The 21,489-nt window shown below is 51.7% G+C and overlaps 1 protein-coding gene across 1 annotated transcript in view; it reads right to left on the bottom strand.

Annotated features, from left to right (window-relative positions):
* Positions 1–1,027: 1,027 nt before the first annotated feature.
* The window catches only part of LOC129498440 (protein FAM32A-like), a 33,431-nt gene continuing 12,969 nt past the window's right edge, over positions 1,028–21,489 (bottom strand). Inside the window, exons 2-3 of the mRNA XM_055307755.1 lie at positions 16,858–16,991; positions 1,028–1,379 (exon numbers count right to left, since the gene is read on the bottom strand). Coding sequence (XP_055163730.1) covers positions 1,028–1,379; positions 16,858–16,991 — 486 coding nt within the window. The remainder of the gene's footprint in view (positions 1,380–16,857; positions 16,992–21,489) is intronic.

The raw sequence follows: 21,489 nt of genomic DNA, 5'->3' as shown, positions 1-21,489 counted from the left end.
CAAGAAGAGGCTTCTAGGAGCCCAGGCACGAGGTCTGTGGGGAGAGGTGGGTGATGGGACTCTGCTTGGGGTCCCCACAGGCCACTGCATTAGGGCTTCTGGGAGTGAGACCCGACATCGGTTGTTTTCTTTCTTTCTTTTTTTTTTTTATCATTGGTTGTTTTCTGAAATGCCCCCATGTTGAAGGAGCCTTGGCACAGACCCTAGGGGGCTGGTGGGTCAAGGAGAGAACATTCCCCACAGAGGAAAGGATTCAAAGAAAAGATCAAGATGGAAATCAGCTTCCAGGAGCCAGAGAATATCCCAGGGGACTTGAGTCAGCGTGGAGGGCGAGAGAGGTGGCTCCGTGGAAGGACACAGTGCGGGGAGGGTCCCAGGTCCTCCACACGCGGGGGCTGCTTCTCCAGCACCCAGACCACGGCATCCCCCAGGGCTGCTGCCTCAGCTGGGCTTGCGTTAGGGACTCAACTTTTCTCCTGGGCAAGTTCCTACAGCAAATCCTTCACCATCTCACTCATTTTCAAGTGCACGACTCAGTTCATCCACATTTTGTTTTACTGTGTGAGCCTGGTTCCATGTAATCATTTGTTGTTTTATTTTTGACTCAACTATTAAATCTGAATGTCAGCACAGAGCTTGACTTGGTTTTTGGATCAGAAAGGGTGTGAAAGTAGTAGCTGATTCCAGGTACATGCACCTAGAACTTTCTGTACCGGGTGGGGGGGGGGTTGTGTTGTGTGAGTGAGGAAACATGCTTTCACATCATATACGTGTGTTTATTATATATAGGAGTATCCATAACATCTTATTTTTTAGGTTATTTATTTATTTATTTATTTAAAAGAACAGCCTTACTTTAATCAAGTTCCAGCAAGAGGGCACACTGCTTTGGAAAGCATTTGTCTCAGCAGAAAACGCAAGGGTGTGTGTAAAAGAATGTTTCTAGAAAATACCAAAGGCACCAAACAGAACCCTAACTTTGCCTTCCATTTCCCCTTGATGCCGCTGCATACCCTGGGTGGGGAGGCTACTTTGTCCAGCTGACTTTTGGAAGGTCATAGTGCTCCGTAAGGGTGTCCAAGTGTCTGTTGAAGTCCTCAACTCTCTGCTTGTGGATTTTGGGTGCTTTCTTTAGGATCCTTTCCATTTGCCACTTCTGACTCTTCTCGAAAGCCGCCTGGGCCGGGGTACGCTTGTCCAGGCCGCGCCACTTCTCCTCCTCGTTCTTTTTGCTCATTCCCATCACTTCCAGGAGTTTCGCCTTGTCTTTGTCCTTCTGTTTCTTCTTCCGCTTGGTCACGCTGAACTCCGCAGCGCCTTTTAGTTTCAGGGGCCCCTTCTGAACCTGCTCATAGGCCACCGTGATGCCGCTTGCTTTCCTGTAGGAAGGGAGAGAGAGAGATTGAGAACAGGAGCAGAGGGAGCAGGAGAGGGAGAAGCAGGTGCCCCACAGAGCAGGGAGCCTGATGTGGGACTCGATCCCAGGACCCCGGGATCACAAGCTGAGCCGAAGGCAGACGCTTCACCTACTGAGCCCCCAGGCGCCCCAATAACATCTCATGAGCAGTCACAGGGTCTGATAAAGAACTTACCCAGGGAGGGGAAGTCGGGGTCGGGGGTGCGCTGCTGGCCCCTGGCAAGCTGGGGCTCGGGGTTCACGGCCCACCTGGCTCCACTGCCCTTCCCCACAAGCATAAATAAATGTTTTCTTTCTTCTCTGAGAACATCTGTCAAACTGAGGTGTCAGCTCCCTACAAAAGCAGAACCGAACATGGTGCAGGAGAGACGGGGGAGGTTGGGCTTCCGTGCACCCGGGGCGGCCTGCTTGGTGGTCCCAGCTCTCGGTGGGCGGGTCCACCTTCTGCTCCCCCCCTCCCCCCGCGCCCTTCCCTCCCACTGCGAGGCGGCCTCTAAGACCCTGTGGGTGTTGGACCGTTACGAAGGCAGTGCACACACCCTCACATGTGTATGGTGCACACACTTCTATGGGCACTCACACACCACACGTTTCTACACATACATGCTTGCACACGTCACATATGCGTGTGTATTGCACTCACACACACACGCACCTTGTCACGGGTGCCCACACGTGTACGCTACTCTCACACATGCACACATGCAATCTCTCACATACACACTCTCACACGTACATGTGTGCACACATGCACACACATCCACACTCACACACGTATGTGCACACGCACATATACATGCACACAATCCCTCACAGGTGCACACAGGTACACACACAATCACTCATGCACAATTGGCATCCAGTCCCGCTCACCTCAGAGGTCCAGGATTCCTCTTTCCCAGGCTCATGATCCATTTCCCTTCTCCTTCCTTTTTTACAAATTTATATTTTCCATCAGTAAACAGGTTGGTTTTGGGAGTGGAGTGCAGCAGAGGTTCACTAGCTCGAGAAAATCTCCCGATCTCCCCGCACCTCGGCGCCACCCTCTCAGGTTACCACCCAGTGATCCTTCCGTGGGAGCCACTTCCGGAGCGCGTCCCACCCACCCTCCTCCGAGGAACTGCCGAGGGTTGGCTGTCCCTCTGCTGCACATGTGTCACCCCTGCCCTGAAAGCCACGGACAGAGGCACCCAGAAATTTTGGATGGAAGAAAACCAATGGTGCCAACTGAGGGCTGAATAAATGCATATTTTATAAGGAGTCAGTGACTGCTGTCTACCTCCCACAGGCTGGTGCGAGAGCTGTGTAAATTCACAGCTTGCTAGTCTCTGACCTTGATTTTGGCCCTTGCTCCTTAGGTCTGCCGAGCCTTCCACTGATGCCTGCCGCCAGGCCCTGGAGCTGTGGGTGTCTGATGGCGGGTGTGGCCCGGTCTCCAGCCACTGTGTGCCCCTGCCACCTGCTGTGGCTTCCTTGTTCCCTGCTGGCTGTGACTCTGGGGAGGGGTGGGGCGTCCACAGGAGGGTCAGGAGCTCTGGAAATGCCTATGGAGATATTTCTGCTTTACAGCTTCAGTTTGACCTCATTTCACATTTAAATGTTGCTTTTCTCATGGAAGCAGGAGAAGGCCCCCTTATCTCTCATGCACTGGTTCATTCATTCAGATGTATTTATTGGGCACAAACTGTGTGCCTGAGATGAAGGCACTGGGGCACAAAACAGGATGGCAAGACGGCTGTGCACAGAGCCCACCGTCCGGGGAGAGGGACCTGCGGCAGGGGAGCCTCTGGGAAGGACCTGATGCATCTCCTGCTTTGTTTGTGTATGTGTGTGTGTTTAAGATTTTATTTATTTATTCCTGAGAGATACAGAGAGAGAGGCAGAGACACAGGCAGAGGGAGAAGCAGGCTCCCTGCAGGGAGCCCGATGCAGGACTCGATCCCAGGACCCCGGGGTCACGACCTGAGCCACAGGCAGGCGCTCAACCACTGAGCCACCCAGGCGCCCCATCTCCCACTTTGCTAAGTGTTAGCCAGGGTCCGTCTCTCCCCTCAGCACATCCTGCGAGTCGGCTCGGTCCAGAGTGAAGTGAAATGCACAATCAGCAAGGACCAGAGTGGGTGGAAGGAAGGCCCATCCCCAAGGCCATCAACAGAGAAGCTGGGAAGCCCAGGATTCCAGGCCCCACTAGGCAGAGTCCTCACCGCTGCCAGTCACAAGTGACCCAGCCCCTCCCTGGGCAACGATGGGGTCATGTTATGGGGAGGGCCAGAATTGGGGAAAGAGCCTTTGGTGAAGTTAGAGAAATTTATGTTTTTCTCACAGCCAAGCTCTGGGGTGTTTTGCGTTTGTTTCTCAGTTTGGAAGGTGGGTGAGCTTACTGCGAGGGTCTTGTGATGCGGGCACAGGCAGGTAAGAGGGCTGCTGGTGCTGAGCCCCCACAGTGAAAGACGCAGGCTGGGGACCTGCCGGTGTAAGTAGAGGGGTTGGACCCAGGAAGACCCCAGCAGGACGCTCCCGAGGGAGGGTTACGGTGGCCAGATGAGCAGGGGCTGCAGGGGAGAGCACACATGAACCGGCATGAGGGGTTGAAGCCCTAGTCTTAGGGTGCCGTCCTCACGGGGGGCAGGGAGAAGCCGACACAGGGCTGGTGCAGTCTTGTCCTCCACCCTGACTTCCTCCCATTTGTGCTGATAGGGCTCTGCTACTTGTCCGCTTGGTGAAGAACTTTCTTTTTTTTTTTTTTTAATTTTTTTTTAATTTTTATTTATTTATTTATGATAGTCACAGAGAGAGAGAGAGAGAGAGAGAGAGGCAGAGACACAGGCAGGGGAAGAAGCAGGCTCCATGCACCGTGAGCCCGATGTGGGATTCGATCCCGGGTCTCCAGGATCGCGCCCCGGGCCAAAGGCAGGCGCTAAACCACTGCGCCACCCAGGGATCCCGGTGAAGAACTTTCTAATCCCATCACGTGGAGCAGGTGTGTTGTTCCTGGGGAGGGGTCAGAGGTGGGACTCTGGTCAGGGGAGATGACACTGGGGGGAAAGTGAGGGAGCTCCTTTGCCCCATGCCTCTCCTCTCAGCTGAGTGAAGGAGGAAGTCTCCGCCTCCCCGGATGGGCCACTGCACCACCCATGGTCCCACAGGCACCCAAAGACAAAGGATGGGTGGATCCTGATCCTAAAGACCCCAGCGGACCTGTAGCTTCCCAAAGGGCACCCTTTAGAAAGGAAACATGTCCCTGCACGTGTGAGCACAGGCCTGTGGCCCACCAACCCACACCAGACCCCCACGCTGGCAGAGCTCCTGCCCAGTGGTGCTGCAGGTGGGCACCTGCTGTGGGCCAGGCCCTGCCACTGTCCTGGATGCCCGTGTGCCCCCCGTGTCGACGCCTCCACTCCGGACTAGGGCGTGCCCCCAGCTCCCAGCCAGCCACCCCCCTGTCCCACCAGGGCCCCTGCCAGACCTGGGCTCTCAACACATTAGCCAGTCTCAGCATGTGCCCTTCGGAGAGAAATCCGACGTGCTCCGTGACCCCTGGGCTGTGGAGAGATCAATAAAAGGACATGTGAGGTTGCAGCAAGATTGAAGACACCTTTGAATTAGAAGAGTCCATCGTGACGTCCTGCTGGAGCAATAAAAGAAGAAAAAAGAGGTGGAATATAGGATCCATCTGGTCAAATCCCCTGAATTCCCAGTAAGCCCAGTAATTTGACTTGATGTACTGAGGGCTACAGGGAGTGACGGGCACCAGATGAAAGCCTGTCTCCTTGAGCAGTTGACATTCCCATGAAAGTAAATACTAGGGACAGAGAAGTAGCCCCGTGATTCTCCAGCGGGAGTGGCCTTGGGAGTCACCCAGGGGGCTTGCTGAAACCCACCCAGAGATCGAAGTCGGCGGGTCTAGGTGGGGCCCCATCATAGGCTTTTCTCAACTTCCCCCGTGATGCCGACACTGCGGGTCCAGGGACCCCCCTCTGAGAAGCTCTGAGGTTGTCCCTTCAGCTCGGCCCCATGGCAGTTCCACAGCCCTCCAGGGTCTAGCCACTGGATGAAGGAGGTCACGCGAGCAGGGTGGCTGACGAGTCACAGGGAGCTCAAGGATGGTTGCATGTAGGTTGATCCCACGACTGTTCTCAAACCCGAGAATCACTAAGCATTGGGGTCAAAGACACTGGATTCTTTTATTCTTCTCCTGACACATGGGGATTCAGTTTTTAGCTACGATCTCCTTCCAATTGATGTCAGCTAATAATGGGCAGAATTACACCCTCTCGATTACTCTCGAATGCCCTGTGGTATTTAAAACATCTTTTGTTTCCAACATCCTGGAATATTTAACTGACCCTTTTCCAGATCAAATAACATCCCCTGCGTTTTGATTTATTTACAGTTTTTCTGAGGCCGCAGGAAAGCCAAGCCTTATTGTTGGCGCGCAGCTGGGTTTTTTCTGCCCTCTGCTACCTGGAGGTTAATTGAAGCAAACATCCTACAAAGGAGAAAGTGCCCCAACACGTGGCAGAAAAGTGAGTGGCCTCAGGCCCGGCCTGCTGCCCATTACCAAGTTCAAACAGCAAAAACCCCAAAGGAGGGTGCCCCAGAGTGGGAGTGACCCCCACACAGGCCAGGGTTTCCTTCTCTGAGAACAGACTGTGCTGCTTCTGCTGTTGTCTTTAACACTTGGTTTTGAAATAACTGCCAAATTAGAGGGAAAAAAAATTTTAAAAATTCCACTTACTTATTCATGAGAACAGAGAGAGAGGCAGAGATACAGGCAGAGGGAGAAGCAGGCTCCATGCAGGGAACCCGATGTGGGACTTGATCCCAGGACCCTGGAATCACACCCTGAACTGAAGGCAGATGCTCAACCACCAAGTTCCCCAGGTGCCCCAGGAGAAAAATTTTAAAAATTAGAAAAAGGACACCTGTATACCCCGTACTTAGAATTAACGGCTGTTTCCTTCTTATCCATCAGCTCCCTCATTCTTTCTCTGTATATAATATTTGCCGTATTACTACGTAATATTTGAGAGGAGCTTGCATACATCATGTCTCTTCACCCCACACAGTGGAGATGCTTTCCGCTGGTCATGGTGCAGTCCTCACCCACAATGGATTTCACGTGGAGACAGCCCTCGGGTCTGGCCTACAGCCTACCCTCTGTCTTGTCCATGGGCCCCGGGACGCCCTCCCAGGCCTCACCCCTCCAGTCCCGGAGCTCTCCACACCCAGTGGTCACCCACATCCATCTTCTTTCCCCTGAATCCTTTCAGAACTGGGCCCGTCTTGTTTGCATGGAGCATGTTCTCAGCGGGTGGCCACTCACATGGGACAGGTGACTGCCCTGTGTCGTGCCCGGAGCACAGGCTGTGGCCCCATTTCCCCACTCTGCACTGATGAGTTTCTCCTGTGCTCTGGAGAGGCACTCTAAGATGTGGCCCTTTCTGGCTCCTCGTTCCTCGTGGAAGTCCACCCCCGATCCCCAGGAGACCAAGTGTTCCCTGATGAATCTTGCCTGACACGCCCCTGACGCAGATGGCTGCCAAGCGAAGGTTTTCCTCCCCAGCACACCTGCCACCGTGAGCAGCCTGACTCAGCATTCCACGCAAGCCAGAACCCTCCCGTCCCCCCATTATTTTGTGTATCTACTTATTATTGACATAGACTCGTGGCTACTTCGCAGTAAGTCATTGTCGTCCTCAAACATAGTGGAATGCAAGTAGGCCCAGACTGGCTAGTGGGATCGCCTCAGTGGTTCCTCTGTCCTTGTCACAAGCCCCTTCTCTCTCTCTCTCTCTCTCTCATATTTTCTCACTTTCTGACACAGTGAGATGTGCCATGCTCATCTTCTAGTCTCTCTGCCCCATATCTAGCATCTGCCATTTTTATTCCTAAAATAAGATGTTTGATATCCATCCAATTGACTTCAAAGCTATAAAGAGAATTATCTTTAAAAAATAGACTCTAGAATGGAAAGCTGCTAGTGCAATAGGACACCTTTGGTGGCGAGAAATAGAAAATCTGATGTGAATGAGCACCAGGAAAACATGGGCTGATCGGCTGACAAAATCCAAGGAAGGCATGAACAGCGCCTGAAGTGGGCAGCACTTCTGAACCCCGGGGGTACTGACCCCTGGACACCAGTGCCTTCAGGCTTCTCTCCACGGCCACCATGAACCCAGACCCCTTCCTCTGAATAGCAGAGAACATGTTGCCCAGGGTGCCCGTGGCTGACGTTGTTTGGCTTCCGCCCCTGAGGAATTCCTGTTCAAAACCCTGGGGGAGAGATTCAGGGTGTCCTGGCAAGGAGCAAGTCTCCCTCACCGGATTAATCCAGGAGCCCCGGAGATAAAGTCATAAAAGAACAGGACAGGTCCCGAGGTGGCCGAGTGGAAGAAGAGGCCAGGGGGCATCAGGCAGACATGAGAATGCTCAGCTGAATTTCCAGTCACTATTCACAGGTGCTGCAGAGGAGTTATTTTCTTTCTTCTAGGTGATGCTGGAATGCAAAGCTTCCAATGACTACAAAACCATATTATGTCCCTGACTGTTCATGGGTAAGAGCAGTGACGTATCAGAGCAGAAGCCAGTATCACTTCCCTGTGTTACATTCACCTGTCTGCACTGTGGTGTTTATTTTTAAATTTTTTTTAGAAATTATTTATTTTGAAGAGAGAGGGAGGAAAAGAGTGGGAGGGGCAGAGGGAGAGGAAGAGAGAAACTCAAGCAGACTCCTTGCTGAGCACAGAGCTGGACGTAGGGCTCGACCTCAAGACCCCTAGATCATGACCTGAGCCAAAACCAAGAGTGCAATGCTTGACCAACGGTGTCACCCAGGCGCCCCTTCCCTGTGTGTTATGGTGGAAAGTTCACAGGGGCAGGGGGAGCATTTGGTGACTTGGGCAATGGCCTGACCTCGTGGGTCAGACTACCTTGAATGTCACTTCCTCCTCTGGCATGCCCTGGCTGTGTGGTCTGCGTTCGACCAGAATCATTGTTTTGATGACTGTACCTTAGCTTCACACTGACCTCAGCCAACCATGACTGTTGGTGACCACAGATGGACAAAGAGTCCAGTTGTGGACTAGCCCCTCTCACTCCCTATGACTTAATTCCCAACTCCCTTCTGGCATGCCTGACATTCTTCTGGTTTGGACCCAATCTATGGTCCTGTTTCACCCATCAAACTCCGAATTAGGTGTGTCCAGGGCCATCACAAGGAGGGGCCTGTGTGAAGCCAGCATGCCAGTCCTCCTCCTCACTGATGTGGCAACCACTGTTCTTGTCAGCCCCAGAAGAGCCCACCACACATGGCCAACCCCGTGTCCTCGGACCACACAATCACCAGCCATGGTGGTCCTGACAGCAGCCACTCCACCAGCAGCTGGGATAGTCTCTATGAGCCCAGAGCTCCCACCCAGGTCATGGAAGCTGCAGGAACACATTTGGAAGTGGAGCTGGGCTCCAGGGCTAGGTGACTCGTGTTTTGACTTTATTATGAATGTGTCATGTTTCCAGAAGTATGAGCATGCCTGAGACTAAACTCTCGGCTTCACCATGAGGGATGGGATTAGTGGTTCCGGGGCCCTGCCAGAAACACAGCTGTATAGACAAGCCCCAGTGACCTAATCTCCCAAACTATGAGCTGGCCCCGTCCAGCTGCCATGGGGAGTGTGAGAGGGAGCTGGAGCGGAGTGGAGAGGTACGCAAGTGTTTGTGGATACGGGATGGGAATGAAATGGTTGTATCAGATAGGAAGAAAGAGAAATATACTTTACGATTCCAGGGAAGGGTTGTGTGAGTGGACAGTGAGCGTCCCTGTGCCCAGGGAGAAGAGAAAAACAGCCGAGAAGGGGATGGACTGCTTCTGTCCGAAGGAAGTGAGTTATATTTCATTCCCACAAAAGTGGCTAATAAAAACAAATCCCCAGTAAAATGTGAGTCTTAAATACTTGGTTATAGGGGGGCCTGGCCAGCTCAGTCAGAAGGGTATGTGACTTTTGATCTCAGGGTCATGAGTTCGCACCCCAAGTTAGGTGTAGAGATGACTTAAATTAAAAAGTATATATTAAAATTTTTATTTTATCTTATTTTATTTTATTTTTTTTTAGGAAGGGGTTACTGAGGTGTTGAATCTTCATCTTGACAAGGTTTTTTTTCCCCCTGGGGACAAGTGAGGACAAGCTCACATGTCTTCCCCAACACTTGAGACTGAATGAGTAGGTGGTCGGGTGGGTGTTTCGTCCACTCACTCAGTTGACATCTGCTGAGCACCTACTATGGGTTAACCTCTAGCGGATGCAGGGGACACAACACGGGAGAGGCACGAAAACCCACGTGGAAGAAGAAGAACAGAGGTGTGAACAGACAGCAGGATGGCAGGTCTTGTGCTGCGTAGGGCATGTGGTGAGAGTGGGGTGTATGATGGGCGATGGGGAGACCCTGGGGATAATGAAGCCCCCCCGAAAGGGAGCAGCCTGGTCACTCAGGGAGAGCAGCGAGTGTGCAGAGTGACGCTGGCCCACAGCATCCCCACAGCACGTTTGCGGGGCAGTGGCACATGGGGCTTGAGGCCGTGGTGGGATCCCAGTTATTTCCTAGGTGGAGGGTTATGGACTTGGGTCCAAGGCAAAGTGGATCCAAACACAAATGCTGTCTCCCGGCAGGATGCTGACCTCAACCCCCTTCCTGTGTTGATTCTTCTCCTACGTCTGTCCCCAGCCCCCACACACCCTCTCAGAGAGGAGGGACCTGCCCTGCGCAGCCCAAGCCCCTGGGAGCACAGTCCCGGGACACAAAGCCCTTCTCAGCTGTTCTGCTTGTCGTCTCCTCCGTCACTGTGGAGTGTTGGTGGGCTGCTGTTCTGTCCTGCCTGCCCCTCCTCAGCTCCTCCTGACAGCCTCCTCTCCCCCGGACGCATTTCCAGAACGGACAGCAAATGAGGGCAGAGAAGGCTCATCAACACTTCATTTGCTTTTACTGATCTTTTCTATTTCTTTTTGGATGGTCATCAAACCGCTAAGGTGTTGTTGAAAGTGTGGTTGGCCAGTCCTTTTGAGCCAGAAAATAAAAACACTGTCCCAAGAAACAACTGAAACTTCTAGACAACAAGCTCCAAAGATTCATATTTTCACATATTTCTTTATCTCAAAGTGAAATACTTGAACTAGAAAGATAGCACCTGTGCATCCGATAGCACGGCCATGGATCACTCTAATAGGGAGACACAAAACTATGCAATGAAAAGGGAACATTTGGGGAGGAAATGGAGCAAAATGTGATAATTTCTGCATGACTCCAATTAACTGGTTTAAAATGTTCAAAATTTAGTCCAAATGCTAGAAACCAACTCCTGTAAAATTGGAATCTTTTATGGAAATAAATAAGTTGAGTAAATAGATTGAAGGCTTCCGCCTATATCTTTGTGTCAATACTGTATCAGCAGTGTTGCTGGGGGAGACACAGAAGAGACGCAGAAGGGCCCCGGGGACCTTGGCTGGCCGTGTGGTCTGGCCTCCCCTGCCCCCGTGTGTCCTTTGGGAGTTCCGGGACAGGCGAGTTGGGAGGTGGGGGCCTGGCGTAGATTTGACTCAAAAGCAACTTGTTTCAAAGGGAAGATGCCCCGCAGCCCCGGTGGCCCAGCGGTTTAGCACCACCTTCAGCCCAGGGTGTGATCCTGGAGACCCTGGATCGAGTCCCGTGTCGGGCTCCCTGCTTGGAGCCTGTTCTCCCTCTGCTTGTGTCTCTGCCTCTCTCTCCCTGTGTCTGTCATGAATAAATAAATAAAATCTTTAAGGAAAAAAAACAAAAACAAAAACAAAGGGAAGGTGCCAACCCCAGCAGTTGAGCTCTCTGTGGTCCTGAACAATAAGAGGGTCTCTGATCAAATCTGTTACCATAAACAGTATTTTCAAAACTGAGGAATTTAGAAGTCGTAGCGCTCTAAACGGGCAGTGGATGCAGGTGCCTGAGGCTCTGATCTCCTGAGAGCCGGACGACAGGGTGGGGGGCAGGATGCGGGCTTTGAACCCCAGCGCCAGTGGCACTCAACGACCATCCCTGTCCTTAATACATCCTCTAGGGAGGCCACCGTCCCATGAAGTGTGCCAGCTACCATCCAGTGAAGGCACGACTATGCCTGAGAGGAGGAGCCCACAGACCTGGAAGGTGCACGATAAAATTGCAAAGAAAAACAGGAAGTACCTCCACGTTAGTGAAACTGACTTGAGCCCTGAGCATCCTCTCCAGCTACATCTCTGTCCCCTTGCCCATTTGGTGCCGATGCATCAATCCGCTTCCATGAAGACGTTCTGGACGAGCTTCTGCTCAGCACTTGAATTCCCAGGCCGGAGTGCAGGGCTCAGGGACACCCGTGATGCTGTGGATGGCCGTTCAACCAGAGGGCGGGGTTCATTCAACCTTGGGACACACGTTGTCTCCTGGCCTCCGGATTGGCCAACCTTGAAATAGAATAAAACCCAATCCTCTCTCCTGTCACCTTTTAGTTTCTTGGTGAAGGTTGATACATGATTTTCCTGATTAATTTTGCAAAAAAAAAACAAGAACAATGTGAGGGTTTTTAATGACCCCAAGTAGGGAAAACCCAGAGGGCCAGGTAAAAGCTCAATGCCATTGAGAAAGCTGATCACAATGCCATAAACCTAATGACTGTGGGCACAGCTTGTGCTTTCTTGGAGCAAGCCAGAACAGTCTGGAAAGAGACTTGTGAGCCTCACAGTTTACCTAGCTACACTTGGGCTCCTTTCTCCAGTTGCGCCTCAGGATAACTTGCCTCCTAGGTCAATTCTGCAGAACAGAAAGGCAGACTTCAGGAAAGAAAAAAATAAAACTGCTTGTTCAGGGTGAGATCAAATCTGAAACTGGATTCCATCCACCTGGCATGATGAATTCAAAGAACCCACTGGAATCAGAGACTGAAGTATCTCCGACTGCTGTTTCCATCACTCGCTCCTCTACTCTGAACCATGGTTCAGAGGCTTAAGAAGAAGCCAAATTCAATAGGGGCAGACATTTGAGGGGGGGAACCCATCTCATTTTATTTAAAACTTCATTATATTAAACTCAAGGAATTTGTCTCTAGGTTTAGAGACTTGATCCTGTGACTCAAAGAGCTTGGGAAAGCCTCAAATGCCCACAGAGGATGCAGCTGATAAAACAGAGAGGCCGCCGAGCCCCACATCAATGGGCACCTTCCGTGAGCTTAGCTGGGATGGAAATGCCCCATTTGCACCGAGCCCTCCGGTTGCAGGAACACAGAGAAGCAAGAGCCTCGCCCCAGGCAAGGAACGGTGTCCTGGTTCTTCATCAGCCACAGCTGTGACTCTTTCTAAACTGAAAAGCTGGTCCGGCTGCCACATGTGCACAGACCTGACTTCACCACTGTGTCCTCTCTGCAGAAGGTCAACACGGACGGATGTCACAGACGAGCAAACTCCATCCACCTGCCCAGGGCACCCTGCTCCTGGGGCCCACACGGGCCCGCCGTCCCCGCAGGGCAGCAAGTGTGTGCTCCGGGAAGCACCACGGCCGCAGCTGTGTGTTTGCAGTCACCAGGAGACACATGCTCCCCGAAGCAAACACGGAGTCCTGCCCTGCGTGTGCACAACAGCAAAGCACAGATGTTGACTCTCGTAGGAGATGTTTTACAATGGATTCAATTATTGACATTTTTCAGTTGGTCATCCTTAATCACATAAACCGTCCTTGATGAGCACAGTTGTCTTTTTTTTTCAACCCAGAAAGTGCTGAGTGATGCCTGGTTTAGAGCGGTGGGTGAGACCACACACCTCTGTCTCAAGCGGAGAAGTAAATGGCTTTCTTCCTGGAATGTCCCCGTAGGATGATCGGAGGTCATTTCATTAGAAAGTTAAGTGTGAGGCAAGGCAAGTGGGTTTTGCCCCATGCCCTCACAAGCACAGCTTGCGAAAAGCTGTGCCTTTAATTATTATAATTAATTAGGAGCGTAAATTTCTCTCAGCAGAGCTTAGCTGAGACATTTGTTTGCGATGAGCCTTTCCCCTCTGTGGAACTAGAAATATCATCATAAATGTGGCGATCAACATCTCTCTCTCCAGCTCAGAAAGTGTTGACACAGATGTTTGGCTAATCATTCAGAGCAAATAGCTATTCCCATAAAGGCTAAGATTAGTCGGAATTGGCATGCATTTCTTTCTTCTGTGAGCCTCGTTTGATTATAGATGATGTTTTGTTAGAGTGTATCCATGCAACCTCATAAATGATGTAAAACCCAAGAAAAACAGAGATTCGGTGCCAAGACCAAATTAAATACACATCAGAAAAATGCGGGCTTGATTCAGGTTCAGGTACCATGAAGCTTGCCTTGGTCTATTGTTGCTGAAGCCTTCAGGAGAACTATAAAAAGCAACCCTGACATTAATGTCAATTTAAAGTTGGTGTGGCTGCCAACACTTATTCAACACCAGGCTCAGCCGGCTGTATCCCCTCAAACACAACATAGAGTGGCAGCAATCACAGCCCCCAGGAGCTGTGACAAGTGGCCCGTGTGGACCGGGCAAGGAAAAGCGTTCTCTGCGTCCGCACATGGCCACTGCCTCCATCCTCCCTGTTGCAGCACAGACAGGTCTGAGAGCTGGATGCAGAGCTTGCTCGCTGGGCGAGCAGCCTCAGAGTCTCCCGCCCGTGCTGTGCCATTTCCTCCTTCCCTCAACCCACCCCAAGATACGTCACGTTTGGATTGCCGCCCCTTCCCTCCTTGGCCGACTCTCCTCGCACAGATCCCTGGAGATCCTCATTGAGTTACCACCGGTTGCCTCTGGAGCCTGTCAGGGAGCCCGAGGTCCTGTCTGATTTCCCTGCTGCCCACATCCTTGGTGGATGGGAAGGAGCAGAGCAAGGCCAACACCCAGCTGAGAACTGGCTCGGGGCCGGGACGGCTGGCGTCCGCTTGCCATTCTCCAAGGTGTGCGGTCACCTGTCTGATGCCTGCCACCGGGGAACATCCTGCCAGGTGCTGGGGAGAAGGGAAGACCAGTCTGGGAAATGGTTGCAAACACTTTGCCAGAACTTAGAAACCGTGGTAGCAAAGTCTCAATGGGAAAGCACGTGAACAGTTGAAACTCCTGGATGTCGGCAAGTTGGTGATGGGTCCTCCTGGCAAAAAGCAACATCAGGTGAGCAGAGAGAAGGCTGACTGAGCTTCCTCCTGTGGGGAGGCTATGCATAACACCGTGTGAGCGCGGGGGCCCCACCTGCGTGGACGGAACCCGCTCTACAGCTGCGGTCACTGCTGACCCCAAGGCGCTGTGCCTGCCGGCCCTCATGGTCTTACCTTGAGGTGTTTCATTCTCAGGAGAAAACGGCCCCTCCCACGATCTCAGGCTAACTCTTCTACCTCAGGAACGCTGGTTAAGCCGTCTCCACACCCACTAACTTGTCTCCACACCCCAACGTTCATACTATGCTGTGCCTCTCTCCATATATATATCAATCTTGCGAAAGAACACAAGTGACAGGCTCTTTTCTTTGAAGTGGGACATGTCAGGAAGTGCTGGGATAAGGGGTAAGCTGACACACGCTTGAGGTTTTACACTGTGTGCATTTGTATTTATTTTCAGGTTGTTTGGTAGAGTCAACCCTGGATCTGTCACACTCTGCCTCCCCGGGTGGCTCCTGCTCATCCTTGAAAGCTTGGTTCAAAGTCAGCACCTGCTGGACCTGCTGCTCCTTGGTACCTGTGCATTCATTAGCCGGGACTAACCGGATGCTGTTTCCCCATCCGTCCTTCGGCAGCAGACTCTGCACACCTTCTGAGGGGATGACGGCATCCTTGGTACCACATGTCCTCTGTGCAGTGGGACTTTGGCAGGGATGCAGGTGCCCCACAGCGGTCCCATGACTGCATGGACCCGTCTGGGAGTGGGGGAGGTGATGTCTTAGTCGGCTCAGGCCGCCATGACAAGGAGCACAGATGGGCTGCTCAAAAACTCAGACACTCTTCACTGCTCTGGAGATTGGAGGTCTAAGAGAAAGATGCCATCCAGTGTAGGGTCTGGTGAGAACCCACCTCCTGGTTTGTACACGGCAAGAAGGCTCTGGTCTCTTCCTCTTCTTAGAGGGGGAGCCAACTCCATCCTGGGAAGCCCACCTTCATGACTTCACCTAACCCTTCTCACCTCCCGAAAGCGCTGCCTCCCGAAGCCATCTCACGAGGCGCTGGGAGCTCACCATGAATGGCATGGGGCGGGGGGATGACAAACATTTAGTCCACACAGGCAGCCACTCACTGTAGAGCTCTTAGGTGTGATAGTGTGGCTGAGGAATCAAATATCCAGTTGTGGCTTACCCTAAGTAGACTGAGTTTCTAATTCCACAGGTGCACGTGGCGAGTGGTGACCCGACTGGACAACACAACTCCAGAAGCTGTCTTAGTGCTCGGAATAGAGTATTTAGTCCTGAAGTGAGCTGCACTTAGTGAACTGAGGAGAAACTATCTTGGCTCTTTCTTTATTTTCTTTTAAGATTATTTATTTATTTATTCACGAGAGACACTGAAAGAGAGGCAGAGACACAGGCAGAGGAGAAGCAGGCTCCATGCAGGGAGCCCGATGCGGGACTCAAAATCCCAGGACCCCAGGATCACAACCTGAGCCGAAGACAGACGCTCAACCACTGAGCGACCCAGGCGCCCTGCTATCTTGGCTCTTAGTTTAAATAGTTAAACCTTCCAAGATGTCAGGGAAGTTACATGTCTTCATTTATTCCTTTTCCCAACGTTTGTGGGACTGCCCTGTGCAAGCTGATGTGCTCTTGCCTTGGGGACTCCTGCCCCATGGAGCCCCCATCCTCCAATGGGGGAAGCCCTCTGCAGAGGCGACACTTGAGCAGAGGCCTACAAGCCAAGGAAAGATCTGGGGGAAGTGCACTCCATGGACAGGGCTCGGGACCTGACAGGCCCTGAGGTGGGAAGGGATGCGGCCTACATGGTGGACGGAAAGGAGAAGCCCCTTTCGGAGGCCAGGGGGATGTCGAGGCAGCAACAGAGAAGGCAGGCTGCACACCGAGGTCATATTTGAATTTTATTTGAAGCCAAATGGCAGCTGTGGGAGGGGCTTGCGCAGGGGCACAAAGTGATGTCATTGGTGTTGGGAGTTCATCCCTCTGGCACCCAGGGGGACATTAGGTACTAGGGCAGGATCCCTCCCGGTGGCCTGCGGCTGAGACGTGGCCCGGCCAGAGGAGGGAGGCAGAGGAACGCGGGGCCGGGAAGGCCTCTCATCACTGGATCTGTGCTCCGAGATCTCAGCCCCGAGTGACGTGTGTGGGTGGTGGGGCTGCTGATGGAGAAGCGTGAGATCGGGGGTCCACCGAGGGGGACGCGGGGAGGGGGCATCCCTGTGGGCATGGGGAAGGGAGGAGGGGTCCGGAACGACTGAGCTCACCGCCACCCCCCTATTCCAGGACAGGACAGGGCCTGGCACGCGAGGCGGTGCTGCAGCGGGTCCTCGCTCTGTCCCAGGCCCAGGGGGCTCTGCAGGCTCAGGGGGCAGCCAGCTCGGCCCCAGCAGCACGGTGGCTGCGGGCCCACACCACAAAGGCCCTGCTGTCCCCCCCACTCTCCTGCCAACACGCTGAACCGCGCTAGATAAAGTTGTTGAGAAATTCTGGAACGCCCCCCAGATTTTCGTACATTTTTATTTCTCACAGTGGACTATCAGCAGTGAGATAAATTTAGACTCCCTGCTAAGCGTGACACACCGCGGTAATTGTACAAGTATGATGTCTTAAATTACACTTTTATTATCTTGCGTTTCCCTTCCAGCTTGTAATTCTTCTTTCTCATCACTCTCTGCCTCTGCCTGATGTGTATCCCTTCCTCCTCCTCACAGGATGATCATTAAACTTCTCCAATCACCAGTAAATGGTGGAAAGAATGAAAGAGTTTGGCTTTAAACACTTCTAAGTAGACAGTTGGGAAGTGGTTGCAAATTAAAACCAGGCGGCTTAATGATATTAGCGTGGCCTGCTTGAGAAACCCAGCCCGGCCCCGCTCCCTGGGCCCGTGGTACCTATGACATCATAGCTGGGGTGGGGGGGTGACCGGCCCTGGAGCAGGGAGACTGTGCGGTGGGGGCTGTGCTCTCAGCCCCCAGGGGAGGCTTTTCTCACGTTGTAACAGGGGATCAGTGGGAAGGCTGGCAGTTCCTGCAGGGGGCTGTGTGGCAGGGGAGCAGAGGGGCTGCTCCTTCAGCATCTCCCCAGTTCCACACCCCCCCCCCCAGAAACTGGCTTACAAGGGGGTGCTGTGACCAACCAGTGACCGCAGGTCATCTGGTTTGGCTAAATGTTTTCACTTCCTGCATTTCACTGAAAGCATAGAGTGAGGTTTAGAAACTTGGGATGAGGAGCTCAGAAGGTGAGGTCAGGTGTAGCCGGCAAAGCAAGGAGGGCAAGGATCTGACACCCTCGTTACAAGTGTCAGTCTGGGGGCTTGGCGATGGCAGTCTCTGTGGAATGATCATCGAGGACAAGCAAGGGGAGCCTGGGTGGCTCAGTGGTTGAGCACCTGCCTTCAGCCCAGGGTGTGATCCCAGGGTCCTGGGATCGAGTTCTGCATCGGGCTCCCTGCATGGAGCCTGCTTCTCCCTCTGCCTGTGTCTCTCTGGGCCTCTCTCTCTGGGTCTCTCATGAATAAATGGATAGAATCTTTAAAAGATAAAAAGGACAAACAAAACATGAATGATTTTAACATCCCATAAAGAAGAGCAGTGCCAGAATTGTGAATGATTTAACTGCCCCCAGTACATCGAGCATTATTTCAGCCACAGACGACAAATGGGACTTCAAATAGAGTCTTTTTAAAATATTCAGTAAAAAATAAATAAATAAATAAAATAAAATAAAATAAAATAAAATATTCAGTAAAAGGCAACCATCGAACCACTGCACAGATGCTTTCCATCCCCAGGACAGCAAGGGCAGGCAGCACCGAGGGAAGTGATTTTGCCAGACGTGGAAAGAACGTGGCCCGGTTGTTAGCATGAGCTTCTTGGGAGTTTCCCTGGGCTTCTCACATGCTCTACTAACTCTGAGATCAAATCTCTTCTGACTCATTTTTTACTTCCCCAAAGACACACAGACCATCTTAGCAGCACAGAAAATTTCCAAGGCAAGTGCAGGACTGGCTGGCGCCCCACCCATGGGAAGTGAAGGTGGCAAGAAGAACCCTCACATGGCCGCCCCCCCGACTCCCAATGCTCCCCCAACCCCACTGTGCACACATTGTCTCCCAGATGTTCGCTCAACACTAATGTAGGTACTGCCCTGACCAGATCTTGTAAATAGGATTAAGGTCCAAAACAAATGGCCTTCAAGATGGGGAGATTATCTTGGGTGAGCCTGACCTAATCAGGTGAGCCCCTAGAAGGGATGGAGCGCTTCCTGAAGAAAGAGACTTGAGGCTTGAGGGGATAAACACGAGGGAGATTCCCTGTTACTGGCTTGGAAGAGGAGGGATCCCACGGCAAGGAGCATGCACGGCCCCCAGGACCTAGAGTCCTCAGTCCTACAACCGTGAGGAAATGAATTCTGCCAACAGTCCACATGAGTTGGAAGCTGAATCTTCCCCAGAGTCTCCAGAAAGGAAGGAAGGGCGGCCAACCCTGACTTCACCGAGTGAGCCCCCGAGCAGAGAACCCAGCCGCACCGAGTGGGATTCCTGACCCCGAGGACCGTAAGCTGACATGTGGCTGTTCTGTATGTGACAGGACACACAGCAAAGGGAAGGTAACCACATGTGCTGTGCACTCGGCAGGTGCAGATCCCGCCCGGCGCCAACGTCCCACGGCCGCGAGCCATCATTGCTCCAGGAGAGAGCGATGGTAGGTCCTCCCCTGCACTCTTCCCTGGGGAGCAGCAGGCCTGCCAAGAAAACCTACAGAGCTCACCCGGGGAAGCTGAAACCACCACCCCAGATAGAGTGGATCGTGTTCTTGTTGTCAACAATTGCCATTAATTATAGCTGTTTTCTTTCTCTATGTTGGCGACATTTTGTCTTTTTCAGTTTTGCTTGAAAAATAATAGTGTCAGGGAGATAGCTTGCCAGGCTGCAGAGCTTAGATGGCCCAGTGTTGACTGGGGTCTTGGAGGAAGGTGCCAAGGTCTACTCTCCATCACACTCTCCATCACAGTCACGGGATACAGGAACAGATTAAAGTTCCTGAGAAGTCCTGCTGCAGAGAGCCTCACTCAACATGGGGTAACGGGGTATTTTCTAACCCCCCTGTTTTGAAAGAATTTTTCTACAGTCACTCTGATAAATGTCATAGGACTGGAGGAGCCTTGTTTGAGAAAATTGGTTCAGAGGTTAATAAAAACAAACAAACACATAAAGAGCTGCTGACTGGTTATTGCAAGCGCTCTGATCATGCTGTGTTATGAGCATAGGAGGGTCTGCACTTTCTCAAGTGTCCAAATGCCCCCACCCCAGGCGATTCCTGCACACCCCACCCCCATAATCCTGAATCTAAACATTCCCAGACACTCAGGCATCAGAAAAGCATGCCTGGTAAGAATATTTAAGACAGAGGGAAATTCCATGCCCTCACAGTCGCTAAGAACTGAAAATATCTGTTTAATAGGAAAATAGTTGGTTTGATAAGATCATGAAAAACCACTGTCCATTAAAAAAAAATAAAACACCTTTTTACCTATCTAAATTCTATACAAATAGTCACACTCCCATTTGCAAATAAACACTGTGACACTTAAAATGAGACCTGCTTGGGCAGATAAAGAAGTACGTTATGTATCAATAGCGATTTACATTTCGTGGCCTGGGGCCGAGATGGCAGGTAGTCCAGAACAGGCTCTTCCTCACAGAGACTGCACATCTGAGCAGTAGGGCTTAAAACATGGATAATTCAAGAGAGTCAAGAAAACTGGCTAACTCTTGGGGGAAAAGATAGCTGGATCTCCACCCCTCATCTTCTTTTAGAAAGGGGCTTCGGATGGAACACAAACTTAAGGATAAAATAATAGCTTCTTGGGGCACCTGGTGGTGCAGCGGTTGAGCGTCTGCCTTTGGCTCAGGGCATGATCCCGGGGTCCTGGGATCGAGTTCCGCACTGGGCTCCCTGCATGGAGCCTACTTCTCCCTCTGCCTTTGTCTCTGCCTCTCTCTGTGTGTCTCTCATGAATAAATCTTATTTATCTTATGAATAAAATCTTTAAAAAATAAAAATAAAAAAATAATAGCTTCACAGTATATTAGAAGGAAGCATAGGTGAAGATTTAAGCCGATGGTTGAGAAAGGACTTTTCAACATAACATCTCAGAATTGAAACCATGAAGACAGATCCTGGTGGACCGGATTCTGTATCGAGTTCTCTATTAAAGAGAAATTTGGAGAAACATTTCTGATATTGATGAGGCAGATGATACACAGATGAGTGGGTTGCAAATGGATGAGGAAAAGTGAGACTCCCTATAGGAAAATCAACAAAGGATATGCAGGAAAAATAAATCACCGTGAAAGCAGCCCCTAAATGTATTAAAACACCCTGGAGCTCACAGCAGTGACAGGGACGGAACGAGGACACCGGGTACCTGTCTGATGGGTGATGGACGCTAAGGAAAAGGAATGCTCCTTCTCTGTGCGGGTGGTAGCTGGGGCAGGGGAGCAAAGTTGAAGGGATAAGACAGTTTGCCCAACCTCAGGAAGGCAATAGTAAGAGAGAAAAATATCAAAATGCAGAAATAGACAGGAGGATGGCTCTGTCTTTCCAGGGATGCATGGAGGGGGTGTGCAATAGCCTCCCAAGACCTGAGTCATTAGGGGTTTGATTTATTCTTAGTTTCTACCTTGGTTTGATTTATTCTTTTCCATTGATCAGTGTATTTGATGACCCAGTAGGAGTCCACATTGACCCAGAGAAGACTGACCACAATGCAGAGATGACCGATGTTCTGGAGCCATGCAGAGGATGCAGCCCAAGGTCAGTGCCTCCTTCCTGCATAAGATTGAACAGCTGCCTCCAGGGGTTTCACTGTGCTTTTGGGCGCCTTCTCTCTGC

The sequence above is a fragment of the Nyctereutes procyonoides genome, unplaced genomic scaffold, assembly GCF_905146905.1.
Source record: "Nyctereutes procyonoides isolate TBG_1078 unplaced genomic scaffold, NYPRO_anot_genome, whole genome shotgun sequence".
Lineage (NCBI taxonomy): Eukaryota > Metazoa > Chordata > Mammalia > Carnivora > Canidae > Nyctereutes > Nyctereutes procyonoides.
Note: the sequence above shows the minus strand (reverse complement) of the source record. Positions and strands in the feature narration are given on the sequence as shown.